Consider the following 14,156-nt stretch of genomic DNA (forward strand, 5'->3'; position numbering starts at 1 on the left):
GCAGAAAAGAGCACATTAGGCCCAGAGTAAATAACAGCTTAAAGATTTCACAAAATGCTTTCTCTCTACATTCACTTGGTATTAAAATTCTGGCGGTTGAATGAAGTGCCGGGTGTTTTTCAGCGTCTGAGCCAAGCTGATGCTTTTCCTCATCCAGCATCGAGAAGTTCCAATCCAAGCGTCAGTGCTTGTTTAGCACCGTTCAAACTTTAAAAGGAATAGAAACTTGAGCAGCAGTTGAGAAACCTTAACCATGCTCCATCAAATATTAACGTGTATATGAAGGGGAGGTATAGAAGCACCATGCGTCTGGAAATGTCTCTCCATATAAACCAGTAAGATGCCTCTGTGGTACATGAAAGTAACTTCAATTCATCAGATGAAGACTAGGTGGTTTATAGACTGATGCTTCCCAGGATCTGAATGATTCGGTCAATGGTGGGAACGCCAAATACTTCAATACAACTGAAGCATGAAATGTCCGGGACTCTTACTCACACTGTTCCAGACTCAATAGTCTATTGTCTCTGCCTTAACCTCAAACCTGAGAGTCAAAAGTGAAGTCATCTCGGCAGGAGAGCTGTTGAGCCAGACACCTTCATGGCTGGGGAACAGCTCCTGAATCCTTTTCCCTCACTGTAAATCCTCCCAGACAGGTTGAGTCTGCTGCAGGCGTGATAAAGGTAACAATGCCTGTGCCCAGCATGAGCCTACATGAGACAAAAATGTATAGTTGTTCAGTGAAAAAGAAAAAAGTTGCATATTGAAAGGAGGAGAAAGTGGATGTTAGTACAGCGAAGCCTCCGTGATGTCAAATATAACGGGTGGACGTGAACGTGTAGGGTCTTTCTTTAGTTGACTGTAGTCATTGTGCAGCCATGCGTGTGCACACATGCATCACAGCACTGTGTGAGTCTGTCCTCAAATGAGCTGCACAAACGATCAACATCTATTTGGAGTCAACAATAAAACATTCCAAGGTTCCCTCACGAACTCCGTGTGAATCAATGAATCAAGTCTCGCTTCATTTTCGCGGCGCATTTACAAAACGCGGCTTCCTCAGCTGATTTATGAGTGAGAGGACGCATTATCATACAGCTGTGGAGTTAATCTCCAGCTACATCTCCTCCTCTTAACTAAAATAAACACAGAGGAAAGAGAGAGAGAGGGGGGGGGCAAGGTGCGAGTTCGAGGAGCGTAAAAGGCGCGTTCTGGCGCTTCGAGACGCGCCAACAAGCTTTAGGATCCAGAGAGAGAAAGATGAGAGTGAGACTTTGCGAATCAAGCGGGGGACTCTTGATCGCATCACGCGTGTAATTATAATATACCGTAGTTTGTTTGTTTGTTGTTTTCTTTGAGGGATCTCGCGTGCATGTAAATAGCAGTGAGGACACGTTTTACTCCAAATCAAGTGATGTAAACGTCGATCTCTCCCAAACTGCTGGTGAGTAATGGTGGTTTGGAGTGAAAGTGGGCGGTGTTTATTGACAGGCAGGCCGTGTTTGTCTGTAGTGACACTACACGGGTGTATATAAGGGAGTACGGACGTCAAGCGTCTCTCACCGGGAGTCACTGATGCTCCGCCACATGCTCGCATCACTGCCGGCAACCCTAGTCTCGCATCAGCACAACACATTCACACATCTGACCGGCACGATGGATGGGCAACAGAAAGACCGCAGAATGAGTCACTTGTGGATATTGACGTTACGGACACTTGTCTAACCTCTCGCACTGGATAAGGCGCGCTTTTCCAACTTCTTCGTCTGGATACGGGTTGCGGAGCTGGATCTTGTACTACGGGCTCTGGAGGACGGGATTATATTTATTCTGATCATTTCTTTCTCCGACTTCGCCCGCTTGGAGCGTTTTTGGTGGGAGGACAGAATTACATTTCTAAGGATACGCACATCAAACTCTAAAGGATGGCCGTTTGGTTCACGTCTATTCTCGCAATAGTTATAACATTATATACTCAGGTATTTTTTTCCCCTCCTTTTGCAATTCAGGAAATAATTGCACTTAAATACTTGTATCTTTTCTGTACTGACTATTTGGTTCCTTTTAGGTTCTGGGGTCAGGTGTGTTCGAGATAGATCTCCATCACTTTCAGAATACAAACGGTTTGCTGGCAAATGGACTTAGCTGCGGCATGACAGGCTGCAGGACTTATTTCAGGGTTTGTTTGAAGAACTTCCAGACGGTGGTGTCTCCCGGACGTTGTATATTTGGAAAAGTCACCACACCTGTCCTGGGCATCAACTCTTTCAGCATCAAGTCGGACGCCAGGTTGCGTCTGCCTCTCAACTTCACCTGGCCGGTAAGAACACGAATTTTAGAGCAATAACGAAACATACAGACACTAAATGTGCTGCTTTTTAAATTGTATTTAGTGTTTTTTTTAGTCTCTGTTCATAAATAAATGCAAATGATGGGAAAGGTACTGATTTGACCATGTGGCAAAAATGCTTTGCAGAAAATATGTATTTAAACGAAAATGATTAGTCCATTTTTTTCATGTTTGAACCTGAAATAATTTGAGTAATTGATTTTTAATAAGTAATAGTAACAGCTTCTTTGGCGTGCATTTGAATGTCATATGTGACATAAGCGATGGAGTTTGGTTTCTCCACTGTGAGTAAAAACAATGATCATATTCTCGTGCAATCACATTCAAATTAAATAAATAAAGCTGTCAGCTGTGCACAACTTAATGGGTAAATTGAAATGATAAATTCAGGTTTTCTTGACGTTGAATTCCTATTTTGTCCCCACAGGGTGCTTTCTCACTAGTAATTGAAGCCTGGAGTTCTCCAAGTGAGGACCTGCCTGGAGGTGAGGAGCTGCACTCTCTCATTCCACCACTAGAGGGAGACATGCCACGTTAAGCTTAAGGGGATTCATTACACATTTCATTAATAACCATCACTCAAAAGTACTACGTGCCAGCAAATGCATCTGGCATTTTCAGCATCATGGAAGTGTGTCCTTTAGGATGCCTTATGAGTCACATAACAATCAAATCTCTCCAACACAATTGCTACTTCCCTTGTTGTATTTTTGGCATGCATGGGAAAGTGCACAAGCTTAAGTGAGAATAAGAAGCCTTGCCAAAAAATCCCATGACAGTCTCTTCCTGGATTTAACACCTTTTTTTTGTTGTTGTTGACTTTCCACAACACAGGAATAATGTGACTGGTCACACAATTGTTAGATTTACTTCTCAGGTCACCCGATCATGAGAAAGTATTTCATCCCTTATATGTTTTGTGCTGTGCTCTCCAGACACCACCAACCCTGAATTCTTGATTGGCTCTTTTGCCATCCAAAGGCAGTTGGGAATAGGGAGTGAGTGGTCCCAGTATGTGCCGAACGGGACGCAGACGGAGCTAAGGTACTCATACCGGTTCATCTGCAATGAAAATTACTACGGGGACACTTGTTCCAAAATATGCACTCCGAGAGACGACCATTTTGGCCACTTCACCTGCAAGCCTGACGGGCAGATAGCCTGCCTACCGGGATGGAAGGGGGAATACTGCCAAGAACGTAAGCACGAGTAAAGATGGACACTTTTATTTATGTTTTTTAAAAGAAATGTCAGCTTTTGGACGATTTTTATTTATTTATTTTTGTTTATTTTTTTTAATATTCATAAGGGTTCAAATGAAGTGAGACGTCATGGCCTGCTTTGCAAGAGTTTATATCTGACTTTTGTTTGACGTCAAAGTGACATTTATTGGAGCCGAACATTCATTTAAAGCTCGAATTTACCTGAGAAAGGAGGTGAAATATGACGCCCCTCCTCGTGCTCTCTCTCTCTCTCTCTCTCTGTCAGGGCGCGTGCGGTTTTTAATCCCGGGCGCGGGTCGCCCAGCAGCACGCGCCGAGGTTAATCGCGGCATTATCGGCCGCCACGCGCCACTAAATTGCGAGCTCTATTGTTGAAGCGGCGGAGGGCAGCAGCTGCAAACGGGGCTCGAACTGGCCACCGATAACAATGGGGCAGCTGTCCTGCTTTTACTGAGAAATAAGCATCTGGACCCGCACTATTTAACACCATAAACCAAACAGAATCAATGTCACATGCACGCACAGCAGGCGTGGCGAATTACCCATTGAGAAGCCAGGTAGCTGGTTTTATAGAGTGACGTATCATGTTACCAGTATGTTATAAATGCTAAATTAGACAGCTTGAGTTTTAAATAACCTCGTAATGTTTTTGTTTTGTTTTATTTCAGCGGTCTGCCTTGAAGGGTGTAATGAAAATAATGGGAACTGCACATTACCTGGAGAATGCAAGTGAGTATCTCTGTCTTTTTTGGGGTCGTTTGCTGTCAAAATCAGTTTATGGTCACCAGTGTTACTAAGAACAACATAAAAGAAGAGCAATTTGATATGTTTTTTCATTTGCTTCCCGTTAATCATTCAGTCCATTACCGCACTCAGTGAAGGATCCCCTTCACACACGTAGTAAAGAAAATAGCCTAATAAATAGTGGGATGTGTCTGATAAAATTAGGCTGTCCTTCTTGCAAAAGCATGGAACAGATGTGTGGGTCAACATTCCAGTTGGATCCCTTAGGGAGGTACACCAGCACCGCCTAAGCGTGATTTAAAAGACTCTGGCGGCAGGCATCCAGTAGTTCTGAAGCACATACAGATGCTGAAGTAAATAATGTTACTGAAATACTCATCCTGCTTTTAAATTGATTGTTTTTTTGTTTTGTTTTTTTAGCTGTAGGCTTGGACGAGAACCCCCACTAGTTACATTAAAATCCCTGAAACGCCACCTACTCCCCTCCCTCGTTAACTGTCAACAAATGTTGCAAAAACATCGTACATCTCTCGCAAACATTCTACAGAATTCGCTGACGAGAAGAGAAATACTGGGTGAAATAATCTGGGACTTGAATGAACCACCTGACCTTTCCTTTTGCAAAGTAGAGCCAATAACACGGTGTGTATTGTTTTTCCATGTGAACAGATGCAGAGAGGGCTGGCAGGGAGTCTTTTGTGATGTGTGTAAACTTCACCCGTCCTGTAAACATGGTACCTGTAAAGAGCCGTGGCAGTGCACCTGCAAGGAAGGCTGGGGAGGCATCTTCTGCGATCAAGGTATCTGTCCTGTAACGGGAAAAGGACTGAAACGGAATTCAGTGGTCGTATGCTTAATAAAAGTGCGCCTCTCTTGTTTTTTGCCTGCAGATTTGAACTACTGCACCCACCACAAACCCTGTGCCAACGGGGCCACATGTATGAACACGGGCCAGGGCAGCTACACTTGCACCTGCCTGCCAGGTTTCACTGGGGTTAACTGTGACTCGGAGGTCAGAGAGTGTGACAGCGAGCCTTGTCGCAACGGAGGCTACTGCCTGGTGAGTCCGGAAATCTCTCTCTCTCCTTTCCCACAACACAGGCTTTCCTGTTTTTGTTTTTGCCTTCGCCTATCTGTTAGTCCAGGAGGATGCTATTGATTGTCAAGTCAGTAGATGACCCAGTTCACAGAGTGTGGACTGTAAATAGAATTCAAACTAAGGATAATGGGGTTTGTTGGGACAGTCGTGTGCAGGATATGATCACAAGAAAACATCTGACACTAAAGCTTTCTTCTTTCTTTTTTTTTGTTGCTGTATCTGTTTTGGCTGCAGGAGTCTGAGAATGGCTTCAGGTGTGAATGCCTGCCGGGCTTCGAAGGGACACACTGTGACCACAAAAAACTGACCTGCTCTGACAAACCCTGCTTTCATGATGGCAAGTGCAAAGACCAAGACGATGGGCATAGTTACACATGCGAATGTCCAGCAGGCTACACTGGACTCAACTGTGAGAAGAAGGTGGATAAATGTACCTCGCTGCAATGCGTCAACGGTAAAACATCATCTGTTTTTCGTTTTTCCGCCATTAGTAGTGATCTAAGACTTGAAGGGTGCTACCAAAATGCTGTTTTGTGTTTCTCAGGTGGACATTGCGTGATCCAGGGCGGTGACCTCCACCTGTGCAGCTGTCGGTCAGGCTTCACAGGACTTCGCTGTGAGATCAACATCAACGATTGTGCCACGAACCCCTGTGCAAATGGTTCCACCTGCGTAGACAGCATCAACGACTACACCTGCATCTGCCCGCCGGGGTTCACGGGCCACCACTGTGACAAGCCCACAGACCGCTGCGCTTCTTGGACCTGCCTCAATGGAGGGACCTGCACCACTGGAGTCAACGGTCAACCTTCCTGCGTCTGCCCCGTCCATTTCAGTGGTGCCCAGTGCCAGTCCATCGATGTGCCTTTAACCCCCAGCCCCAACACAGGCTGGGAGCCCAATGAGAAGCTTAGCTTGGCGGCCATCTGCTTGGGAGTCGGCTTAGTGGCTGTTTTAGTGCTTCTCTGCATGTTAGTTGTGGTAATGCATCACGTGAAGAAGCAGAGAAACAAAGAGCGGGACTCTGAGAACATGAACAACGTCTCGAAGGTCGATTTTCAGAAAGAGAACCTTATATCTACTCTAGAGCTCAAGAACAACAACAAAAAGGTCGATTTGGAGGTGGAGTGTCCCAGAGAAAAGTCGAATCACAAACACATCAACCACTACCACCTGGACTATAAAACCTCTGCTGGGTACAAGGATGAACTGTCCCTCTTGGACAAAGACGAAAACTGTGAAAAAATGGGAGAAGACAAAAAGCGTTTGAGTAGAATGTACAGGTAAGTGTTGCTGCTGAAAGAATCAATTTATGTGATTTGAACACTGTGATCATCCATGTTTTGATTGCAACCCATGTGTCTTTCCCTCACAGTGAAAGGCCACAGTGCAGAATATCAACGATATGTTCTTCCGAAGATTCAATGTACCAGTCCGTCTTCGTAATAGCAGAAGAGAAGTGCATCATTGCAACTGAGGTACGTTTTTCAACATCGATTTCGGCGTCACGTTTGTCACTAAAAGGGACGCACTGATATATCGGCCTTGTGTCGGCACGTGAAGCTGCTCGATATTTGGAATTCACAGGTGACGATTACCATTTTTAATCTGGTGAGGTTCATATTAAACGTTTTGAAAATTAATCAAAGGCTTCATTTGTTTTGTTTTATCACGTTGTGGGTTTGTTTTTGTTTTGTTTTTTGGGTTTTCTGGCAAAAAAGGAACTATAAATATAAAAAAACAAAACAAAACATAATTAGTGCCCGAACCATTATTCCAAACATTGGTGCATCCTAATTTGCTACTGTAACAACAATTCTCTTTCCTCCTCTCACTCAGGTATAATAAACGGAAGATATTTTCATTGTCAACATTGGACGACGTTTCTCGTGGACTGTTTACAAGTTGGATTTATTTAAATGCAAGATGCTGCTCTTGAAAAACTTGATAACTGGATGGAGCCAGTGTGCTCTTCAAATGCAATAGAACTGAAGCTACTCGATATTTTTTTTTGTTTTTTTTTGTTTTTTTTTTTTAGAATGTAAAGACTGAAAAAGGGAAATAATGAGCAAAATTTCACTTTTGGATGCTCCCTCAGTGTTTCCAACTCACACACACCCTTGTCCGCTCCATTCAAGTTCATCCAAGGGCGACGGGCCGAGATGTTTATGCTTGCATGTTGATTAGAAGACTCTCTTGATGTACTCCACCTTATAGCGGCAATCAGCAATCAACAAATCAACTTGCTGCCTGTGGGAGGAGCCAGCCTTCGCCATTTTTGTGTGGCCTGCGATGCACTATGCAAACAAGAGTCAGCATTGTGCTCAATCAAAAAAAAGGGGGGGGGGGAGAAAAACTACTGAAAAACGGTTCATTTTCGAAGGATATTGTCAGTTTTGTAAATCAGATCTTTTGTTTTATGAGAATGTATGCAGCCTAAATCACAGAGCCTTATATATATATATATGTGTTGAAAAAGATGCCCGCCTTATCTTAATTCCTTTGCACAGCAAAATGGAGGTAACAAAAAAAACAAAAAAAAAAGATCAAGAGATGCAATATGCTAACGACAAGCAGGGAAACTCATGGTAAGGCCTTGTTTTATCTTATGCAAGATCACACGTAAATAAAGACAAAGAAATAAGTGACTATCGTACCAAGGACGCCTTCAATGGAAATTACTGAACCAATAATGTTATTTTGTAAGATTTCATTAGTAATTTAAGAATATGACGCACTGACCTTTCTCTTGCTATGTTTTATAAGATTATTTTGTATATACTGTATATTTATATGTTGAGATTAGACGTATGAACTGTACATCTTTTTTTTTTTAATGTTGATGCCCCGAATTTATTTTTGAAGTGTTGGTGTTTTATTTTATTATTCTTGTTGTTGTTATAAAAAGAAACAATGAATACATATCTGGTACACTGTTTATTTGTCAGTCTTCAGTGGTGGAGTGTACAAGTGATCAAATATAAATCATAATTTAAATGTTGGAATCATCTTTATTTGTGTCAGCCAGTGCAGAAGTTGTCTGTAATTACAGTGATATTTGGCCTAGTTGCATTTCTAATGCTTCCATGTGTCCATGACATGTGTGTTGGTGTGATGTGAAGTGCTAGCAGTCATCATCAGTGGATAGTACTGTAACTGGCAGTAATGTAAGGAGTTACTCAAGCGAAAAGACATGCATTTAAAAAAAAAAATCTGTATTTGGAAATAAAAACAATCCTTGTGGTCTCAAAAGCCGCCTCTCGCTACTGCTCTTAAATGTGTAGGTGTCGTATCGGTGATGCGCTAACAGGAGGGTGAAATTTGCCAATGACAATTATTGTATTAAAGGGTCACGCTAGTGTTTCAGCACTTAATATGATACATTGCCCAAATAGTATTTTTAAGCCCTTCAAGTACCCACAAATAGGTGTTTTGGACTCACAAAGATGTTTTTTCACTCCTGCATTCTGTCTTTGTGAGTCCAGAGTGCTGCAGGAGCTAGCCACTAGCTTGAAGCTAATGGTGACTTAAAGTATGACCAAAACAAAAAAAAGCAACGGTTACAAACTAAGGTGGCTTGTTGGGTATAATCCATGTCTTGTTCATCCAAACATATGCACAGTCATCCATACACACTTTGAATAGAGCTAAAAAAAAAAAAAGATTATTGCACTTCTGATTTGGCTTTGGCTCAGGGTAGCGCCGACAGCAACCAGCTAGCACGTTCGCTCGCGCACAGTCGTGCTAATTAGGAAATTTTAGAATTCATTTCGTCGCAGAACCTCAAATTGTTAACTGGATAAAAAATGATATCGGACGAAGCCCATGACCTTTGTAGCTAGCTGTGTATTTTTTTTGTGACAGTTTTGCAGCCGTAAAACGCCATTAGCTTCAAGCTAAATATAAGTGGTTAGCTCCATCGACATTCTGAAGTCACACACAAGCAACGCAGGAGGGAAAACAATATGTTTGTGAGGTCAAAACACCCCATCTTAAAGGAAAGGACAGTTTTCGGGGCATTTTAAAGCATCATGTTTAGACTCTTACAACACAATGTACTTCGCTACCACTTGAGGGCAGCAGGTTTTGTATGGAGTTTGAAGGATGGGAGTCTGTTCCTCTTTCACGTTTCACCTCATCATTTGCTTTGGAGTGACAGGCAGAGGACACATTGTCTTAAGCAGTCACTTACAGATGATAAGCCTGCGTGTTGACAATGCACACACACACACACACACACACACTAATCTGAACACAGATGGACTTAAAGGAGCACAAGTATAACACTCAGCTTCTATTTATGATAATGTGATTACCTGCAGGACTGACGAAGGTACTTAAAATAACCGTGATGATTTTGTATCGAAAGGAAAAGCATGGGTGTGGACATTTCTTTGTAGTGGTTCTGTTTATCGGAAGGAGTGATGCAAAGGCCAGGAGAAGTCCTCATAACAAAACTGAAACCCACTTTGTGTCGTTCTGTTCTGGTCGTTCCTGACCGGACCCTGCTTTTTAAAAACCCGCCCCCTCTCGGATCTCATTGGTCGGGAAACGTTCTGCTTTGACGTCATCCGAATAACAAATACACGTGCAAAGCCAAGAGGCAGACATTGCGCGGTATACACACGCGCGCGCGCGCTGGAGCGCACACACACATACACACCAATGCAATGCTGTGCAATGTGAAGAGAATTACTTCAAGCAGCAACTGCTCGGTGTACAAGTGTCTTCGTCTGATCTTTAACACACCGCCAAGAGACACGATCATGAAACCTCATGACATTCTAGTGAAGGAAAAGAGCAGCTTGTGGATATTCGGATACGGCTCCTTAGTGTGGAAACCCGATTTCTCCTACGTGAGGAGAAAAATCGGCTACATTCAAGGATACAAAAGACGTTTCTGGCACGGAGATGATTTCCATCGAGGAGACAAGAAGAAGGTGAGATGTGGAGCATCACTCGCCACTTCAGCATTCCAAGTTAATAGTTTTTTAAAACCTATCAAGTGCACTTTGATGATTTGTTTTCCTTTTAAATATGTACACCCTTGCAAAGCCTCCAAAATGACCAAATCTCAAACAGGTTCAATAAAAGTCAACATTAAAATCATCATGAAGCAGTAATTGTCTCTTTATAGTGCAGAAACTTGGACAGAAGTTTTCCTATTAAACTGGCAGTTCAGTTTTACTAAGTTGTGTTAGCAGCTGAGTTGTCATATCCTCACTTTGTTCCTTCTTCATCTCCACAGCCCGCCAGGGTGGCCACTCTAGTGCAGGATCAGGAGGTATGTGTCATAATTTTTGGCAAACTGGGTGTATTTTTCTAAGTGTGTTCTAATCCTACCATCTGATTATGATAACATAAGTGGTTGGCAAGGGAATCCCTATGAAAACATTCCTTGACAGTTGTCAGTTGTGTTGTTGCACATCGAGTTTCAAACAATGCAAGTGTTTGTGTTTGATAGATTTGTCCAGACTCCCACACAAGAGTGCTGTGGCGAAAAGAAAAAGACTGATATTCCCTCAAGAGACTTTCTACTACCTTGATTTTTATGTCTGGTACTCTTTACCCTGAGCTTTGTCTGGAAGGGGGCAAAGTCGAGGGCCGGATGGGTTATCCTCCTGCCAAAAAAATACAAATGCAGCTCTAAATCTGAATATATAAGGACCAGTTGGCTCCTAACAATGACCCCAGTCCCCCGTATTCGCCACGGAACACGAGGGATGTGAAATATCATGTAGATTTGCTCCTATAGCACAGGAGGATCAAAGCTGATCCACTGGTTTCGTAGCATTTGTTAATACCTGAAAGTCGTTCCATTCAGATCGCGCCAATGTCATTACCAGATGAAAATTGTACACCAGGAATTATGAAGCTTGACTTGAGCTGGAGTGCGATTAAACTGAGCATTGTAAAGTGAAGTATTTTATCTCTTCTTTGTCTGTTTCCCTTTGCAGGCTTGCACATGGGGGGTGGCCTACGAGGTGACTGACTCCCAGATCGATGCGTCTCTTCAGTACTTGTACACACGAGAGGTTGTGTGTGGGGGTTACGTCACAGAGATGGTGGAGTTCATCCCTCGGGAGAAGGGGCAGGCCACCCACCACGCCCTGGTCTACATCGCCACCTCTGACCACCCCGCCTACCTCGGCCCAGCATCAGACAAGGAGATCGCCACCCAGATCGCCATCTGCAGGGGCAAAACGGGTCACAATATTGAATACTTGGTGCGTCTGGCCGAGTTCATGAGGTGCTGCTGCCCAGAGGTGGAGGATGATCACCTCTTCTCCATTGAAAATGCACTTTTGAAATGTTTACGTGAATGTAGAGATATCAAACGACCCGACCAAAATCCCACCTGCTGGGAAGCACAAAAAAGCCCGCGCAGTGCACTCCAAGCCATTTATGGCGACAGCAAAAAGGGTAAATAGTGTGCAAAAAATCCAGGAAGAGCCAACCTCATAAAGTTAGCTTGAAGCTAATGGTGTCCACTACCACCATCTACTAACTGTAGCGAAGCATCAAAATCATGTCCGCTCTGAAGTGCTGCTGGTAAAAATCCACGTCTCCTTCATCTGGTCGTGCCTTCATGAGCTCAAGACACCCATTTGTGTGCAATTGAAAGGAAAAATACTCTCCTTTTTGGGGGGCAAAATGTCACTTTAAAGAATTTATAACTGTTGTTCTGGATGAAAGGGAAATGATGTGTGAGGGAAATCCTGTGCTTGCAAGAGGAAGAATGGAGCCATTTTTTAAATCTTAAAGCCTTACAGACACGTTCTGAAATCACTCTGCTTTTGCCTGCTGGCATTTTTCTACTTTTGTGCTTCATGGTATATAGTAAACTCCAGAAGTATGTGATACTCAATTAATTTTGTTGAATCTTTTTTGTTTCTGCACCTTTTTTGTAAAGAGATATTTTGCACACTGTGAAGATATTTGAGTTTTATTTTAATAAAAGTACTCAGATGTTTATCTATGAAGTAAATGTGTCAGTGTGTCTACTTTGCTGTCACATTTTGAGGAGTTGTTAGTAAATATATATACACTGTATATATGTGTGGTTGCCTCATGATCTGACATCACATGGCTCAGAAATGTACAGCGGGAGCCTCTCATTTCTCGGAAATGATGACTGTTCATCAGAAAGTTGTTAACTGTGTTGAGACAACTTTTGTGCCTTTTCTCTGAACAACTGGATCTTTAGTAGACATTTACTATACACACACACACACACACACACATATATATATATATATATATATGTATGTGTGTGTGTATAAATTTGATGTTGGGACTTTTGCCATGCATAAAATTCCATGAATAAAACGCACAATCTGCTGAAGAATTAAAGAGAGATTAGCCATATTTGAGCATGCATGTGCCTGTGGTGAGAGCCAGCGAAGAGAAGAAAAATGCCCAGTCAAGACTGTCTGCTCCTGCTGTATAGACGAGCCTATAGGGGGCTTGGCTTAGGGGGAGGCGTGCAGATAGGGTTTCTCTGTCTCTATGGGCTTCTATCACGTTGCAGTAACATGTGCACATACCAGACTTGGGGAAAAAAAGTCACTGGGCCACGGAGAAACAAGCCCAAAATTTAAAGCAGCTAATTCCTATGGCACACTGTCCTACTTTCCAGGAAATCTGACTTGAAATAGGTGGAAGGTTTGAGCTGTAAGGAGTAAAATAAAATGCAGTCCAGCAGCAGCTTACATGTGTTGCACATGAAAAGGTCCTGACGTGGACAGGTCTTTATGAACATCACATAACGGACCAAGCAATGTCCAGGGGTTGACCTTTGCAGGACACACTGATGTGTGTAGGAACTGTTTGGAACCGTTCCTGCTCCTAAAAGAACTGAATTGTTTGCTTCCCAAAGCATTTGTGCTGTCTTGAAATGTTCCACTGAAGATAATAACATCATCCTGACAGACAAACACAGAAATTCACGAGCATTGCAAACGTGTCTGTGACGCTGGGTAGCAGGTAGCAGGTTGCAGGCCCATGTCTGCGCTTGAAGTAGACAGTGACCCAGTTAATTTGATTTTTTTTTTCTTTGCCAACATTTAATTTGTGTTTGTTTGTTTCTTCGGTCAGGAAAAACATCAATAATCTTTGTTTTTCATTACGAGTTCTTTTTATTATCTATCTCTGGAATGGACTGTGGTAATGTTTTTGGGTCAGTGGGTGGAGGTGCGGAGGTGGGGGAAGGTGGGGGTTGCAGGCTAGAACAAAAACAGACTGTTGCATTGAGCAGTTAGTGCCAATAACATTGTTTTCAGAGAAGTTGGTATTTTAGGTATCATGGCTGTTTTATTTCTTTTTTTTTTTTAAATTGCTCCTTTATAATTACAAACCACTTTCTGAGTCTTGTCATCCCTTTCAGCTGAGCAGAGCGTTTGCCAAAAAATGCGCTGCGGCATCAAACAAGGCTCGTACATTTGTGAATGTACTTAATGTCCTCATCTCTAATGTGGGCGTGTGTTTGCAGGCGTGTGCTTTTGCTTCTCTTGACACACATCCAAGCTGATTCAAAATCACCTGATATGTTGCTGAGTCAAGTTTGGAGTAATGAGGATGAGTGATGAATACGTTTTTTTCTTGTTCGGCGGAAAATGACGACAGCAGCGGTGCAGTCACGCAAATAAAAGCTTGTGAAACATGAAGCATAACGGTTTTCTAGTGTGACTTTCTGGAGATAATTACTCTAGATTTAGTCTTGTGGTTCTCACACACTATG

At 42.8% G+C, this 14,156-nt stretch overlaps 2 protein-coding genes across 2 annotated transcripts; both read left to right on the plus strand.

Annotated features, from left to right (window-relative positions):
- The first annotated feature begins 1,259 nt into the window (after window positions 1-1,259).
- Window positions 1,260-7,772, plus strand: LOC147246685 (delta-like protein 4). The gene is made up of 11 exons (XM_086183161.1): window positions 1,260-1,979; window positions 2,069-2,320; window positions 2,778-2,835; window positions 3,286-3,549; window positions 4,242-4,302; window positions 4,987-5,117; window positions 5,208-5,377; window positions 5,651-5,870; window positions 5,961-6,699; window positions 6,792-6,894; window positions 7,256-7,772. Exons 1-11 carry the CDS (start codon window positions 1,926-1,928, stop codon window positions 7,259-7,261), a joined length of 2,058 nt encoding a protein of 685 aa, XP_086039287.1. The 5' UTR covers window positions 1,260-1,925; the 3' UTR covers window positions 7,262-7,772.
- Window positions 7,773-10,040: 2,268 nt separating this feature from the next.
- On the plus strand, window positions 10,041-12,603 carry LOC147246686 (glutathione-specific gamma-glutamylcyclotransferase 1-like). Its single transcript, XM_086182465.1, has 3 exons — window positions 10,041-10,356; window positions 10,665-10,700; window positions 11,374-12,603. The coding sequence occupies exons 1-3, from the start codon at window positions 10,087-10,089 to the stop codon at window positions 11,845-11,847; spliced, it is 780 nt and encodes a 259-aa protein (XP_086038591.1). The 5' UTR covers window positions 10,041-10,086; the 3' UTR covers window positions 11,848-12,603.
- Window positions 12,604-14,156: the final 1,553 nt, after the last annotated feature.

Source organism: Aulostomus chinensis, chromosome 17 (genome assembly GCF_037954235.1).
Source record: "Aulostomus chinensis isolate RoL2024-O1b breed Wild chromosome 17, RoL_Achi_v1.0, whole genome shotgun sequence".
In the NCBI taxonomy this organism is placed as follows: domain Eukaryota; kingdom Metazoa; phylum Chordata; class Actinopteri; order Syngnathiformes; family Aulostomidae; genus Aulostomus; species Aulostomus chinensis.